Source organism: Mobula birostris, chromosome 28 (genome assembly GCF_030028105.1).
Source record: "Mobula birostris isolate sMobBir1 chromosome 28, sMobBir1.hap1, whole genome shotgun sequence".
Lineage (NCBI taxonomy): Eukaryota > Metazoa > Chordata > Chondrichthyes > Myliobatiformes > Myliobatidae > Mobula > Mobula birostris.
The window spans coordinates 6,611,131-6,627,443 of NC_092397.1; the positions used below are offsets into that span (position 1 = coordinate 6,611,131).

General features: G+C 51.6%; 1 protein-coding gene across 3 annotated transcripts; it reads right to left on the reverse strand.

Moving 5' to 3' along the window:
• Positions 1 to 4,784: 4,784 nt before the first annotated feature.
• On the reverse strand, positions 4,785 to 15,809 carry badb (BCL2 associated agonist of cell death b). Of its 3 annotated transcripts, none has more exons than XM_072245705.1 (4): positions 15,738 to 15,809; positions 11,068 to 11,176; positions 8,204 to 8,412; positions 4,785 to 6,267 (listed from the first exon to the last, which is right to left on the reverse strand). In XM_072245705.1, the coding sequence occupies exons 2-4, from the start codon at positions 11,147 to 11,149 to the stop codon at positions 6,166 to 6,168; spliced, it is 393 nt and encodes a 130-aa protein (XP_072101806.1). In that variant the 5' UTR covers positions 11,150 to 11,176; positions 15,738 to 15,809; the 3' UTR covers positions 4,785 to 6,165. The 3 variants fall into 3 exon arrangements, with proteins under 3 accessions (XP_072101806.1, XP_072101804.1, XP_072101805.1); XM_072245703.1 differs by lacking the exon at positions 15,738 to 15,809 and adding an exon at positions 15,505 to 15,582; XM_072245704.1 differs by lacking the exon at positions 15,738 to 15,809 and adding an exon at positions 14,732 to 14,779.
• Positions 15,810 to 16,313: the final 504 nt, after the last annotated feature.

Genomic DNA, 16,313 nt, shown 5'->3' on the forward strand with positions numbered 1-16,313 from the left:
CTTCCCTTGGGCAGAGGACCTCATTCGTTGTACTCTCAAAAGAAGTTTTAAATGGTCAGTCTCTTTTTCTGTAGCAGCAGCATTCATCCCACTGGCTCCCCCTTAGGATTACCCTTCATTCTTAGGAAATCCAAAGAATTTGACCCTCGACTTCAAGTGTACCTTGTTTCAATAGGACACTTCACTTTTACAATTGTTCACTTTGGTTTTTTTCGATAAGGGGACCAGCACTGCCCATTTTTCCAGGTATGCCCTGTACGACTGTAACAAAGCTACACTATTAAACCACAACTGTATTAGGTTCCGCACCCCTGTTGGATCTGTCTGCTAACTTTGTGATTCATGTACTAGAAAATCTAGATCTCTGAAATAATTGCATTCTCTCTCCATTCACCTTTTGATAACGTGGACAACAATTTTTTTCAAAAGTTCCTCAAAGGTTTTTGCAAACGCAAATATAATTTCAGATTACTTGTATCAGACTACTTGTGTACAAGAAATTAACTTTAATAAAATACATTCAATTGCATAACAGTACTGACGCTTAGCAATATTTTAACAAAGTTGAAAATGTTTTGTTTATGATTTTTGTTTGTACTTAGTGTTTGAGGCTTCTTGCATAAGCGGCCAACAGTAATCAGACAGCATTGATGGATTCCAGTTGTCCTGATACCATTTCTCAGTGACTACAATGTCCTGGTGAAGGCTTTCACCATGCTTATCACTGACAGTACCCAGGATTTGCTGGGAAGAAGCCTTAATGGGAATGCAGAAAATGATCTTTAATGATGTAAATAGATACTTTATTGACCTCAATGGAAATTACAAAGTCACAATAGCATTAGAAGTGCAGATATACAAACATTGGAAGAGAAGAAATAAGTTACCTCAAACAGTCTTAAGGGAGTCACCTCTTCCTCAGCTATAGGTTGACTTGTTAAAGAGCCTAATGGCCGAGGGTAAGAATGAAGTTTTGGAGCAGTGCATTTGTCTTAGTGTATTACTAAAAGTGCTCCTCTGTTCAGCCAAGGTAGCATGCAGAGGGTGAGAAGCATTGCCCAGAATTGCTAAAATTGTTCTACCACAGCCTCCAGTGTGTCCAGTTTGACTCCTATGAACAGAGCCAGCCTTTCTAATCAGTTTATTGAGCCTGTTGACATCACCCGTGTTGATACCATTGCCCCAGCATAGCACTGCAGAGAAGATTGTACTGGCAACAACAGACTGGTAGGACATGTGGAGAGACCTGCATGCTCCATAGGACCTCAGTCTCCTCAGGGAGTAGAGACGTCCTGGCCCTTCTTGTACACAGCCTCTGTGTTGGTGTTCCCCTCAAGTCTGTCATCTAGGTGCACCCCCAGGTACTTGTAGGCCCTCACCACATCCACGTCCCCACCATCAATAGTGACAGGGAGCAGTGCAATGTATGAAAAATATAGGTGATTTTTAAAACAGGTGGGAAATTTCATGGTGATTTTTGTGATCAGCCCAAAATCCATAAGATACAGAAGTATTCAGGAAGCAAAAATATTTGTTGAGTACTACTTCATACTGGAAAACATGACCTTGTACGTCCACTTGTTAAACTTCATTTATTACCAGTTTTTCCCCCGGTCAGGATGTAAATTGAACCTTCTGCTGGCAGTGTGGCGTGGAGAAGATTCATGGCAGGTAAGACTCGGGAACGTCACTGGGAAGGGGCCTGGACCCAACCGCTTCATCAGTGACCCTCATTTGGCACGGTGGCACAAATATTTCAATGCCAGCTACACGTTGATCAAATCCCACCTCTGTAACGGGTTTGTACGTTCTCTGCGTGACCATGTAGGTTTCCTCCCACATTCCAGAGGCAAATTGGCCACGTAATGTGTAATTGGGCAGCACGGACTCTGGGTGGGGGAAGTCTCCTTCTTGTATCTCTATTAATAACCAGGATATTCTTTAATGGTCAGCTCAGAAAATGCTGCAGGTAGCAAGACTTGAGCGATATTCCAGCTGAGGCTGAGACCTGCAGGTAATGATCTAGCCCAACAAGTGGATCCAGCCACCTAACGTTACTGGGACCGACATCCGGGGGTGATAGAAACACTGGCCCTTTGGCAAGCTACGGCCGCCGGGGCTGGTAAAACGGCCTGAAGAGTTTTTTTCCCCACCATCCCCACTTGAATGCAGCTCCAACCAACACGGAAGCAGCTTGGTGCCTCCCAGGAAAGAGCCTGCGTGATTAATGCTCAGGTCACGGGGTGTGGTGGCTTGTGGAAGCATTCACATTGGTGAGGTAGAAGCCTTTGCAGAGGCTGCTCGGCCACAGTGAAAGCCGTAAGACCGAGGAGCAGAATCCAGCTCATTGAGTCTGATCTTGATCAATCATAGCTGATTTATTATTCTGCTCAATCTCATTCCCCTGCCTTTTATGCACTTACTAAGCAAGAGCTTTTCCCCCACCACCTGTTTAAATATGGCCATTGACTTGTGCTCCACTATTAGAAACATCACATGCAAACTAAACTTTTAAATAGGTTGTAGGTTTCAATGTGATCTCCCCTCATTCTTTTAAACTCCTGGATAAATCTGTTTTTGTACCAGTTCTAATCAGATAGTTAAAACTGGATTTGGCAAGTTGAAAAGAAAGCCAACTTTAATCTCTCTGCTCTCCTGAGTTTTCTTGGCCGTGAGGTCACTGCAGCCCCCAGTATGTCATGTGACGCAACTGAAACGCCGCTGCTTCACCCCTCCGGAGACCCAGGGTAGATCCCAGCCTCCAAAGCAGCCCGCCTTGTGGATTTTTCAGGTTCTCCCCTTGGGTTCCCTCCAGGTTCCTCCTACATTCCCAAGACCTGAGAGCCAGTAGGTTCATTGCCCTGTGTGTGTGTGTGTGAGAGAGTGTGTGGTGGGAGCGTTGAAGAGGATGCAGGGAGGATAGAAGATTACGAACGGCATGGTAAAGGTTAGTGTAACACAATTACACTGTCAGTAACCCGGGTTCAATTACACCATCCGTAGCCACTAATTTCACAGGTTCCCCACACTCTGGCTAAAGAAATCCTGCTCAGCTCCGTTCTAAATGGACTTGCTTTTCTGAGGTTGTACCCTCTGGTCCTAGACTCCCCCCACTACAGGAAACATCCTCTCCACATCCACTCTATCTGTGTCCTCTGGTCCTAGACTCCCCCACTATAGGAAACATCCTCTCCACATCCACTCTATCTGTGTCCTCTGGTCCCAGACTCCCCACTATAGGAAACATCCTCTCCACATCCACTCTATCTGGGTCCTCTGGTCCTAGACTCCCCCACTACAGGAAACATCCTCTCCACATCCACTCTATCTGTGTCCTCTGGTCCTAGACTCCCCCACTATAGGAAACATCCTCTCCACATCCACTCTATCTGTGTCCTCTGGTCCCAGACTCCCCCACTATAGGAAACATCCTCTCCACATCCACTCTATCTGGGTCCTCTGGTCCTAGACTCCCCCCACTATAGGAAACATCCTCTCCACATCCAGTCTATCTGTGTCCTCTGGTCCTAGACTCCCCCACTATAGGAAACATCCTCTCCACATCCAGTCTATCTGTGTCCTCTGGTCCTAGACTCCCCCACTATAGGAAACATCTCTGCACGTCTGATAAGATTTCTTGGCGCCCTCCCCCCCCCCCCCCCCCATTCATCTAAACTTAAATGAGTACAGGCTGTGGCCTCTTCTCTCCAATGCCAGTAATCCTTCAGAACATTATATAGGGCAGGGGCTTTGACCCATGAAATTGAGACTTTAACCTACTGTAGAATAAAAAATTATCCCTCCCCTCCTTCATAACACTCCATTTTTCTATTATCCATGAGTAGCCCCCCTGGCCACCCTTAGGGTCGCTCGGCTCGCTGTCGTCTAGGGAAACAGCCCTCTCGGCCCCCCTTACATGTGTGTCTTAAAAGTTAATTAAAAGCCCATCGTGTAACTGCCTCTACCACCATCTGTGACAGTGTTTCTCCTCCCCCCCCCCCCCCCCCCCTTTTCTGCAATCACCTTAAAAATTATTCCCTGTTGTGTTTACCATTTTCACTCTGGGAAACACACAAAATGCTGGAGGAATTCTGCAGGTGAGGAATAAAGGGTCTTAGCCTGAAATGTCAACATAGACGCAGCCTGACCTGCCAAGTTCCTCTGGCATTGTGTGTGTTGTTCTGGATTTCCGGCATCTGTTATTCATGATTCCCTGGGGAAGAAGTCCACTCTATCCGCCTCTTAATCCGGTTGTACCCCCCCCCCACCCTCTTTTGCTCCCAAGGTGAAAAGCCCCAAGTTCACTTAGTCTGTTTTCATAAAACATGCTCTGTAATCCTGGTAAACCTCTGCACCCTGTCTAAAGCTTTCACACCCTTCCTATAATGAGGTGAACTGAACACTCCCAAGTGGGGGCATCTAACCAGAGTTCTATAGCATTACCTCACATGTCTTGAACTCAGTTCCTCAATGCCTTTAAAAAAACCTCAGCATTACATCATTGCTTTTATTTAAGGGGGGGGAGAGAGCCTATTACAGCACCAATGACCCAGATTCAAGTCCCTCTACTGTCTGTAAGGAGTTTGTACATTCTCCCTATGACCACATGGGTTTCCTCCCATTTTAGTCCCATGAGAAAAATTTGGCAGTGCCAGCTCAGCCTGCAAGGACCTGTTATCGCGCAATCTACCAGACTCCCAAGTGGCCCTTACCCAGAACACCCATAAACTGAAACATAAAAAGCCACTACATGCAAGGATCTTGACTTCACTGCACAGTGGGTGTGTAGATTAAACAAAGATTTATTAACTTTTAAACGGTACAATTGCTTAATCACAAGCCATCATTTTAAAAAATCCTTGCTTTGGGGGAGAGTTTACCAGCTTTCAGTTCATCCGTCACACAAACGTTTCATGAAACTGGATATCGAGTCCATGTTCTTTGTGGAATTTATGAGGTTATATCTGTGAACAGAGTTCACAGATGCTGGCAAGCTTCAGCAACACACAGAAAATGCTGGAGGAGCTGAGCAAGTCAATATTGTGTCCCCTGATGTTCCTGGGTCAAGTGGCGTGGTTTATACATTGGTGTTCAGGGACTGCGCTGTGGCTGGATTGGAATTGTGAAGCGTCAAGTGTCTCTGTTGACCAGGGGTCCATGAGCCCCTCAGTTAATGGCAGGGGTTCGATGGCGCAAAAAAAAAAATCAGGAACCCTGCTCTGGACTAAAGCCAACCCACCCGAGATTCAAATTTATTTGTCGAGCATACATCAGCCCGTACAGTGAAGTGTCCAGTGAGACAGTTAACAATCTGAGGGTGTGGTGGGGGGGCAGCCCAAAGTGTCAGCACCCTACCCTAATACCCCCCACCCCGACAGATGGCCACACCTCAGCAGTGTCTGCTTAGACTGACCACAGTGCCCACTGCCCCACTGTAAGCCTGGGGCAGACTTACAGGATAGCTGGAAGTCAGCTCCGAAAGGTTCACCAAAACCCACTCCTGGAATTACAAATGGTGCACGGTAAAAATAGGCTACAACTTCATGCAGGAAAAATATACTAGGTATATATTTAAAAATGCTACTAAAATATGTCTCTGGTTATGCACAGTTCCCGGTCTCCATATCCCACTCTGGGAATCACCGTGCACAGTTCCCATCTCTGTATCCCGTACATTTGCAGCGTGCGATACGGGTTCTTGACGGGACACTGCGTCAAAAGTTTCGGGGAGTGGGGCTGAGGAGGGGAGAAAAAGATCAGCCAGGATCGAATGGCAGAGCAGACTCAATGGCCTTATTCTGTCCCTATGGTCCTATAAGAAAGCATTACTAAAGACTAAAATAGATTCAAGGGGAAAGATTTAAGTTAACCTCCTTTAGAGAATTTTCCCAGGCCTCGGTCGACAAGTGACTCCTGACCACCTCGTTGCCAAGTTTATCTGGCCCCTTGAAGTGGGCTAGTGAGGGCACAGGAGAGATCCTGGTGAAGCCAGTTCTGTCCATCTGGGATGGGAATGGACATGGAAGAAACTTGTGTCGAATGTTCTTTCCCTCAGCCAGACATGGATCCTGCCCCCTTACCGGGGAGGGGGGGGCAGAGGCCGAGCCCGGAAGTCGAACGGGAACCGGGGTGTGGGATGCTTACTGGTGTGATCGAAGTAGTCCGTCAAGAACCGCCACTGGCCTTCCTGCTTTGAGGGAAATAGGTCGTCACCTTCCGGTAGACCTGGCTCACAATCGCTCCCGCGCTCCTGGAGATCCGCAGCCCCTGCCGAGAAACAAAGGGCAGAGTTTTCACCCGGGTCGGGAGGTGGGCGGCAGAGAGGGTCAGGGGTCTGCCCACCAGGCCCCGAGGAAGGACGTTTATCTTAACCTGCAACGCCAACAGCTGGCAAAGGAGGCATACGGTTTGCTCATCTTAATTGGTAGGGGGCACAGAGTAGAAAGGTCAGGAAGTCACATATTAAAGCACAGATTCCACCCACATCCTACTGGCGCAGAACAAAACGTACACATGCACACGATTTGGCAGATGCTAAATGCTCAGAGATTAAGGGAGCTAGGGCTTTACTCTTTGGAGAGAATGAGGATGAGAGGAGACATGATAGAGGTGTACAAGATAATAAGAGGAATAGATAGAGTGGACAGCCAGTGCCTCTTCCCCAGGGCACCACTGCTCAATACAAGAGGACATGGCTTTAAGGTAAGGGGTGGGAAGTTCAAGGGGGATATTAGAGGAAGGTTTTTTACTCAGAGAGTGGTTGGTGCGTGGAATGCACTGCCTGAGTCAGTGGTGGAGGCAGATACACTAGTGAAGTTTAAGAGACTACTAGACAGGTATATGGAGGAATTTAAGGTGCGGGGGGGGGGTTATTTGGGAGGCAGGATTTGAGGATCGGCACAACATTGTGGGCCGAAGGGCCTGTAATGTTCCATGTTCTAAATATCCAGAACAACACAACCACACACAAAATGCTGAAGGACCTCAGCAGGCCAGGCAGCATCTATGGAGGGGAATAAACTCATTTTAGGCTGAGGAGGGGTGGTCCTGATCTCTGCCCCCCCCCCCCCCCCCCCACGGGAGACTGTACCACGAGAGCAGCGAAGTTCAGGTCTCCTGCTCTCGTCGTCCCAGGAGAGCGACCTCTCTCTCCCTCGATGGAGAGAGCAAGCAAGCCCGTCTGAGATAACCGAAGTGCTGGGTTGTGGACGGTAGCTTTTGATCAACTCGAGGTCAAGGGCTCCTTGGGGGCTTTGCATTGCCCGCATGGTGGGGGTCAGTGCAGGTAGCGCGAGGGGGAGGGTTATGCTTGTGTGTGATGGAGGGGGAGAGAGAGCGAGCAGGGGACTTGAGTTTTTAATGTCACTGTCATTCATTTGGGGTTCTTGTTTTGTGGACGTCTGCGAAGAGTAAGAATTTTAGGCTGTACACAGTCACCGATATTGAATTTGAACCATTTGTAACCCGCTCGCCCCAAGGTTAAGAGGTCAGCACATCGTGGGGCAAAGGGTACATGTCTTTAAGGGCAGGGGTTCCTGAACTGGGGTCCACAGACCCCTCCCCTCGGTTAATGGTAGGGCTCCATGGCATAAAAAGAAAAGGCTTGGGATCCCCTGCCTTAGGGTGAGCAGGGTCTGAGTTCAAGAGCTGGGTGAGTCTAGGACCAGGAGGCACAGCCGCATAATAGACGGTTGTCCAGTTGTCTATTGGAGCTGTTGAGGAATTTCTTTCATCAGATTGTGTGGAATCTGCGACCACAAACGGCTGTGGGGGCGGGTATATTTAAAACGGGAGGGTGATAGATTCTTGATTAGCCAGGGGAAAGGAGAACGGGGTCGAGAGGGGAGATCAACCAGCCATGATGGAATGCTGCAGCAGACTTGATGGGCCAAATGTCTTATGAATATGCAGGAAATGGGGTGATGTGGTTCGTGCAGGCAGAAGTTTAGCGCAGGCTCCCTGGGCCCAGAGAGTTTGTCGTGTGGTGATCCACACGTCCCCTATGCCTTGCCCAAAGGCTGCGTGTTTGAGGGGGGAGGGCTGGCACCTTCAGTTACAGCTCTCGACGGGGTGGAGGGAGAGCTGCTTCTGGTGGGGGGGTGGTGATATGGGAAACGTACACCCCACCGCTCACGGTCCGCGTCCCACTCGCCCACGGGGGGGAGGGGGAGCGGAGCGCGTACGACCGCCAGCGCCCACCAACCTTCCTCTCGGTGAAGGTGGAGACGAACTCGTCGCTCATCCTCCGCAGCTCCCGCCCGTACTGCAGGGCGCACGTGAAGTTCGCCGGCTCCGACCGGGTCCGCGTCCGGAACGATGTGGCCTCAACCTCGGGCAGAGACAGCTTGCGAGGCTGGGAGGCCCCGTCCCTGAACACGTCGAAATCCGTCTCCGTGGGAGAGTGCGGAGGGACTGAGGGAGAGAAAATGTGGGGGGGGGGGTGGAGAGGAGAGGCAAGGGTTGGGGAGAATAGTAGTGTTAGAGCAGGCAAAATGTTCTACATAATGAAGATCAGACCTGAGGGAGGTTCACTAGAATCAATGAGAGGCATTGATCGTGTAGATAGTCAGAGGCTTTTCCCCAGGGCTGAAATGAGTAGCACGAGAGGGCACAGTTTTAAGGTGCTTGGAATTAGGTACAGAGGAGATGTCAGGGGTAAGTTTTTTATGCAGAGTGGTGAGTGTGTGGAATGGGCTGACAGTGACGGTGGTGGAGACGGATACGATAGGGTCTTTTAAGAGACCCCTGGACAGGTACATGGAGCTCAGAAAAATAGAGGGCTATGGGTAACCCGAGGTAATTTCTAAGGTAAGGACATGTTCAGCACAGCTTTGTGGGCCTGTATTGTGCTGTGGGTTTTCCATGTTTCTAAATACATAACATACAAAAACAGGTTCTTCTCCACCTTACCCCAACCAAGACCTGACCTGGTCCCGTTTGCCCGCGTTTGGGCCATATCCCTGTAAACCTTTCCTATCCATCTATCTGTCAAAATACTTTTTTAAAAATAAAATGTTATTGAAAAGGGGATCTGATTGAAACATATGAGATTATTAAGGGATTGGACATGCTGGAGGCAGGAAGCATGTTCCTGCTGATGGGTGAGTCCAGAACCAGAGGCCACAGATTGAGAATAAGGGGTAGGCCATTTAGAACGAAGTTGAGGAAAAACTTTTTCACCCAGAGAGAGGTGGATATACGGAATGCTCTGCCCCAGAAGGTTGTGGAGGCCAAGTCTCTGGATGCTTTCAAGAAAGAGATGGATAGAGCTCTTAAAGATAGCGTAATCAAAGGTTATGGGGATAAGGCAGGAACTGGATACTGATTGTGGATGATCAGCCATGATCACAGTGAATGGTGGTGCTGGCTCGAAGGGCTGAATGGCCTACTCCTGCACCAATTGTCTATTGTTTCAACCACTCCCTCTGGCAACTCGTTCCATATACCGACCGTCCCCTGGGTGAAAAGCACGCCTACTGGGTCCCTTTTAAATCTCGCCCCTCACACCTTAAACTTGCAGCCTCTAGTTCAAGACGCTCCGACTCTGGGGAAAAGACAGCGAGCATACACCTTGCCTGTGCCCCTCTCCATTTTATCAACCTCTGTAAGGTCGCCCCTCCCCTGCAGGAAAACAGTCCCAGCTGAAAAGCTGCAGAGAGTTGTAAACTCAGTCAGCTCCATCACGGGCACCAGCCTCCGTAGTATCCAGGACATCTCCAAGGAGAGATGCCTCAGAAAGGCAGCGTCCATCATTAAGGACCCCCACCACCCAGGACATGCCCCCTTCTCATTGCTACCATCAGGGAGGAGGTACAGGAACCTGAAGGCACACACTCAACGATTCAGGAACAGCTTCTTCCCCTCTGCAGTCCGATTTCTGAATGGACACTGAACAAGATCTCACTATTACCTTTGCTTTCTTTTTACAGTACTTAGCTTTTATAACTTATAATATTTTTTAACGTAATTGCACACTGTACTGCAGCAGCAAAACAACAAATTTCACAGCACCCGTCGGTGGTAATCAACCTGATCCTGACGATGAAATGCATGGCTTTGCGTTAACAAACCAACACACCGAAGGATGTGCTGGACGCAGCATTTGGAGTACTGTGTGCAGTTCTGGGTCACCCACCTACAGGAAAGATGCGAGTAAGATTGAAAGGGTGCAGAGAAAGTTTACCGGGATGTTGCCAGGACTGGAAGACCCGAGTTAAAAGGAAAGATTGAATGGGTTCGGACTTTATTCCTTGGAACGTAGAAGATTGAGGGGAGATTTGATAGAGGTGTACAACATTCTGAAGGGTATAGATGGGGTAAATGCAAGCAGGCTTTTTCCACTGAGGGTGGGTGGGATGACAACCAGAGGTCATGGGTTAAGGGTGAAAGGTGAGAGGTTTAAGGGGAACGTGAGGGGAAACTTCTTCACTCAGAGGGTGGTGAGAGTGTGGGACGAGCTGCCAGCACAAGTGGTGGATGTGAGCTCGATTTCGATGTTTAAGAGAAGTTTGGAGGGGTACATGGATGGGAGGGGCATGGGGGGCTACGGTCCCAGTGCAGGTTGATGGGAGTGGCAGATTAAATGGTTCAGCATGGACTAGATGGGCCGAAGGGCCCATTTCTGTGCTGTGGCCGACATTCTGGCACCAGCAGAGATCAGCTGAACAACACAAGAGTCGGTTTTACTTGGCACGCGCAAGCCGAAATGCACAGCGACAGGCGCCGTGTGCGTTTAACAACCTGCCTGCAGGCCTCGCCAACAGGGAACATTACAAGCAGCAAAAGAGCAACCTGTTCCTCCTTCCCAGCCCAAAACAGGCCGTCTTCGTCAGCCCCCAGCCTCCATCACAAGCCCCCTTTCAGACATTCAGGCCCCACCGTCCCCAGGACACAGCGTTCTGTCCCGCAGCCCCCAACCACGGACTTTGCTGACCCTGTCGTGGCCACAACTGGAGGCGAGGAGCTGGGGCAGAACACCCCACCCCACCCCAGCTGGGGCTTCGAAGAGAAGGGAGGTGCCTACGCATCTCCGACTGGCACCCCCTCCACCGTGGGGGCTGCCCCTACCTCCAGGCTGCCTGCTTCGTCCGCCCGCCTCCTCCGGGAACGGTTCCGAAGGGAATTCCGCAATCTGGAAGCGTTTTGCCATCACATCACCAGTGGTGGGCGGGGGCCGCTGGAAGGCAGAGAGGGCTGGAGGTCAGTAGTGATGGGGAGTCAGGGGCTCTGAATCTCAGAATGGGGGAAGAGGGAAATCAGCAGGACTATCAGGAACAAGGGGGTGGCAAAAAGAGGCGGGGGTCATAGTAGGGCCCTGAGGGACAGGAATAAGGAGTGTAGGCGGTCAGAGATGGAGGAGGATCGGGGGGGGAAAAAGAACGAGAGAGAGTCAGAGACAGGAGGGAAATTAAGGAGAGTAGGGATCAGAGATGGAGGGGATCGGGGGCAAGAACGAGAAGGAATCGGAGACAGGAGGGGGATTGGGGACAGCAGAGTGAGGGGGAGTCAGATACAGGGGAATCGAGAAGAGAATGAGAAGGGGCTCAGAGACGAGAGTCAGCGGGTGGGAGATTAGAAGGGGGCGTTTCAGAACGAGGAGGAACCGAGATGGCAAATAGGAGCTTAAGGTAAAGGAACCCTTTGGAGTCAGTGATCATGACATGAGTGAATTTGAGAGGGAGAAGCACAAGGCAGCTGCATCAGTATCGCAATGGAATTGCAGAGACATGAGAGGTGAGCTTGCCCAGGTGGATTGCAGCAGGATACTGCCAGAGATGACAGCAGAGCAGAGGTGGCTGAAGTTTCTGGGAATAGTTCACAGGTGCAGGGTAGATATGTCCCACAGAAGTTGTTCTCGAATGGCAGGGGTAGGCAACCGTGGCTGACAAGGGAACTTAAGGACTGCATAAAGCCAAGGACATATAAGGTAGCAAAAGTGAGTGGGAAGTTGGCTTTTAAAACCCAATAAAAGGCAACTAAAAAGTTACTAAGAAGGGAAAAGATGAAATATGAGGGCAAATTAACCGATAAAGGAGGATATCAAAAGTTCTTGAGTTATATAAAGAGTAAAAGGGAGGTGTGAGTTGACATTGGACTACTGGAAAATGATGCTGGGGAGGTAGTAATGGGGGACAAAGAAATGGCAGATGAATTTAATGGGTACCTTGCATCTGTCTTCACTGTGGAAGACACCAGCAGTGTGCCAGAGGTCTGTGAGTCTCAGGGAGCAGGAGTGAGTGTCATTGCTATTACCAAGGAAAAAGTGCCAGGCAAACTGAGAGGTCTTGTGGGATAAGTCACCTGGACCAGATGGACTACATCCTGGAGTCCTGAGAGAGGTTGCTGAAGAGATAACGGATACATTGGTCATGATTTCAAGAATCACTTGATTCTGGCATGGTCCCGGAGGACTGGAAGATTGCAAATGTCACTCCACTCTTTAAGAAGGGAGGAAAAGCGAGGACATGATAGGCCAGTTAGCCTAACCTCAGTGGTTGGGAAGGTGTTGGAGTCCATTATTAAGGATGACGTTTTGGGATACTTGGAGACTAATGACAAAATAAGTCAAAGTCAGCCTGGTTTCTGTAAAGGGAAATTTTGCCTGACAGATCTGTTCGAGTTCTTCGAGGAAGCAACAAGCAGGGTGGACAAGGGAGAGGCAGTGGATGTCATTCAATTGGATTTTCAGAAGGCATTTGATAAGGTGCCACACACGAGGCTGCTTAACAAGATAAAACCCTATGGTGTTACAGGAATGATTCTGGCATGGAGAGCGGAATGGCTGACAGGCAGGAGGCAGCGAGTGGGAATAAAAGGGGCCTTTTCTGGTTGGCTGCCGGTGACTAGTGGTGTTCCTCAGGGGTCAGTATTGGGACCTCTACTTTTCACATTGTCAATGATTTGGATAATGGAATTGATGGCTTTGTGGCAAAGTTTGCGGATGATACGAAGACAGGTGGAGGGGCAGGTAGTGCTGAGGAAGCAATGCGATTGCATTATGGGCAATAAAATAGCAGATGGAATACAGTGTTGGGAAAAGTATGATAATACATTTTGGTAAAGGGAACAATAGTGCGGACTATTATCTAAATGGGGAGAAGGTTCAAACATCAGAGGTGCAGAGAGACTCGGAAGTCCTCGTGCAAGACTCTCAGAAGGTTAATTTACAGGCTGAGTTTGTGGTAAAGAAGGCAAATGCAATGGTGGCATTTATTTCAAGGGGAATAGAATATAAGAACAGGGAGATACGCTGAGAAACACACACAAAATGCTGGTGAACGCAGCAGGCCAGGCAGCATCTCTAGGAAGGGGTACAGTTGATGTTTCGGGCCGAGACCCTTCGTCAGGACTAACTGAAGGAAGAGCTAGTAAGAGATTTGAAAGTGGGAGGGGGAGGGGGAGGGGGAGATCCGAAATGTTAGGAGAAGACAGGAGGGGGAGGGATGGAGCCAAGAGCTGGACAGGTGATTGGCAAAAGGGATATGAGAGGATCAAGGGACAGGAGGCCCAGGGAGAAGGAAAAGGGGGCGGGAAACCCAGAGGATGGGCAAGGGGTATATTCAGGGGGACAGAGGGAGAAAAGGGAGAGAGAGAGAGAAAGAATGTGTGTATATAAATAAATAACGGATGGAGTACGAGGGGGAGGTGGGGCATTAGCAGAAGTTAGAGAAGTCGATGTTCATGCCATCAGGTTGGAGGCTACCCAGACGGAATATAAGGTGTTGTTCCTCCAACCTGAGTGTGGCTTCATCTTTACAGTAGAGGAAGCCGTGGATAGACATATCAGAATGGGAAAGGGACGTAGAATTAAAATGTGTGGCCACTGGGAGATCCTGCTTTCTCTGGCGGACAGAGCGTAGGTGTTCAGCAAAGCGGTCTCCCGGTCTTTATATAAGACTAGTCAGGCCTCACTTGGAGTATTGTGAACAGCTTTGTGCCCCATATCTCAGAACGGATGTGTTGCCGTTGGACAGAGTCCAGAGGAGGTTCACGAGGATGATTCCGGGAACGAAGGGGTTAACATATGAGGCGTGTTTGGCTGCTTCGGGCCTGTACTCACTGGGATTTAGAAGAATGTGTGTGTGGGGGCGGGAATCTCATTTAAACTGAGGGAATGTTGAAAGGACTAGACAGGGTGGATGTGGAGAGGATGTTTCCTCTGGTGGGGGTATCCAGAACTAAAGGGCACAACCTCAAAATTGAGGGGCGACCTTTTAGAACAGAGATGAGGAGGAATTTTCTTTAGCCAGAGGGTAGCGAATCTGTGGAATGCTCTGCCACAGACTGCGGTGGAGGCCAAGTCCGTGGGTGTATTTAAGGCGAAAGTTGATCGTTTCCTGATCGGTCGGGGCATCAAAGGATTTGGCGACAAGGCGGGTGTACGGGGTTGAGTGGGATCTGGGATCAGCCATGATGGAATGGCGGTACAGACTCGATGGGCTGAATGGCCTAATTCTGCTCCTATATCTCATGGTCTTACAAGGTGGGAGATGAGGAGAAAAGGCGGTGGGGTGGGAGGGGGGAGATCAGGTGAGGATAATGGGGGGCAACAGAACGAGAGATTGCATCAGTGGGGTCGGGAGGGAGAGGGAAGAGGAGAGTCAGAGGGTGGGGGTAATCAGAAGTGGGGGATAAGATGGGGTTCACAAGCGGGGGAGAGAATAAGAAATTGGGGTTCAACCCCCCCAAACCTCGAATCAGAAAACTCATTCCTACTTAACGTGACAGGGACCGAACCGCTCCGCTCCCCCCGGGACACGGCCATTCACAGAGAGGCTCCGCTCCCCCCAGGACACGGACCGAGATGTTCCGCTCCCCCGGAACACGGACACGGACCGAACCGCTCCGCTGCCCCTAGACACGGGTCGAGATGTTCCATTCCCCCCCGGGACACGGACATTCACAGAGACGCCCCGCTCCCCCCGGACACGGAAACGGACCCAGACCGAATCGCTCCGTTCCCTCCGGGACACGGACCGAACCGCTCCCTCCGGGACACGGACACGGACCGAACCGCTCCGCTCCACCCGGGACACGGACGTTCACAGAGACACCCCGCTCCCTCCGGGACACGGACTCGGACCGAACCGCTCCCTCCGAGACACGGACTCGGACCGCTCCCCTCCGGGACACGGGCCGAGATGTTCCGCTACTTCCGGGACACGGACACGGACCGAGATGTTCCGCTCCCTCCGGGACACGGACACGGACTGAACCGCTCCGCTCCCCCCGGACAGGGACATTCACAGAGACGCTCCGCTCCCCTCCGGGACACGGGCCGAGATGTTCCGCTCCCCCCGGGACACGAACCGAACCGCTCCGCTCCCCCCGGGACACGGGCCGAGATGTTCCGCTCCCCCTGGGACACGAACACGGACCGAACCGCTTCCTCCGGGACACGGACTCGGACCGCTCCGCTCCCCCCGGGACACGGACATTCAGAGAGCCGTCCCGCTCCCCTCCGGGACACGGGCCGAGATGTTCCGCTCCCCCCGGGACACGAACCGAACCGCTCCGCTCCCCCCGGACACGGGCCGAGATGTTCCGCTCCCCCCGGGACACGGACATTCAGAGAGCCGTCCCGCTCCCCCCGGACACGGGCCGAGATGTTCCGCTCCCCCCGGGACACGAACCGAACCGCTCCGCTCCCCCCGGGACACGGACATTCAGAGAGCCGTCCCGCTCCCCCCGGACACGGGCCGAGATGTTCCGCTCCCCCCGGGACACGAACCACCTACCGATCACGGATCGGCCTGGCGCCCACTGACTGCCGCGCTTCCGGGATTGACGTCACGAGCACCCGGCCAATGGCGAAACGGCGCAGGAAGTGACGCATCGACTCTAAACGGAGGGGAGGGTCATGGAGTGTGGTGGGAGGGGAGAGGGATGAGGAGGGGGGAGGGGGGAGGGGAGGAGGGGGGAGAGTGGAGGGGAGAGGGGAGAGGGGAGGGAGGGGGAGGGGAAGAGGGGAGGGGAGGGGGAGGGAGGGAGGAGGGGGAGATGAGGGGGAGGAGGGGGAGGGGGAGAGGGGAGGGGAGAGGGGGAGAGGGAGGGGAGAGGGGAGAGAGGGGGAGGAGGGGAGGGGGAGGGGGAAGGGAGGAGGGGGAGGGGGAGGGGGAGGAGGGGGAGGGGGAGGGGGAGGAGGGGGAAGAGGGGGAGGGGAGGGGAAGAGGGGGAGGGGGAGGAGGAAGAGGGGGAGGGGAGGGGGAAGAGGGTGGAGGAGGGGGGGAGGGTGGAGGGGGAGGGGAGGGTGGAGGAGGGGGGAGGGGGAGGGGAGGATGGGAAGAGGGGAGGGGGAGGGAAGGGAGGGAGGA

Excerpts from the sequence above, each read along its gene's own strand:
- badb (XM_072245703.1), bottom strand. The coding sequence starts at position 15,567 with ATGTCCGTGTCCCGGGGGGAGCGGAACATCTCGGCCCGTGTCCGGGGG. Across the intron at positions 8,413-11,067 it reads ACGAAGCAGGCAGCCTGGAG|TCCCTCCGCACTCTCCCACG; the intron begins GTAGGGGCAGCC and ends TCTCTCCCTCAG. Across the intron at positions 6,268-8,203 it reads CCACCTTCACCGAGAGGAAG|GGGCTGCGGATCTCCAGGAG; the intron begins GTTGGTGGGCGC and ends GTTTCTCGGCAG.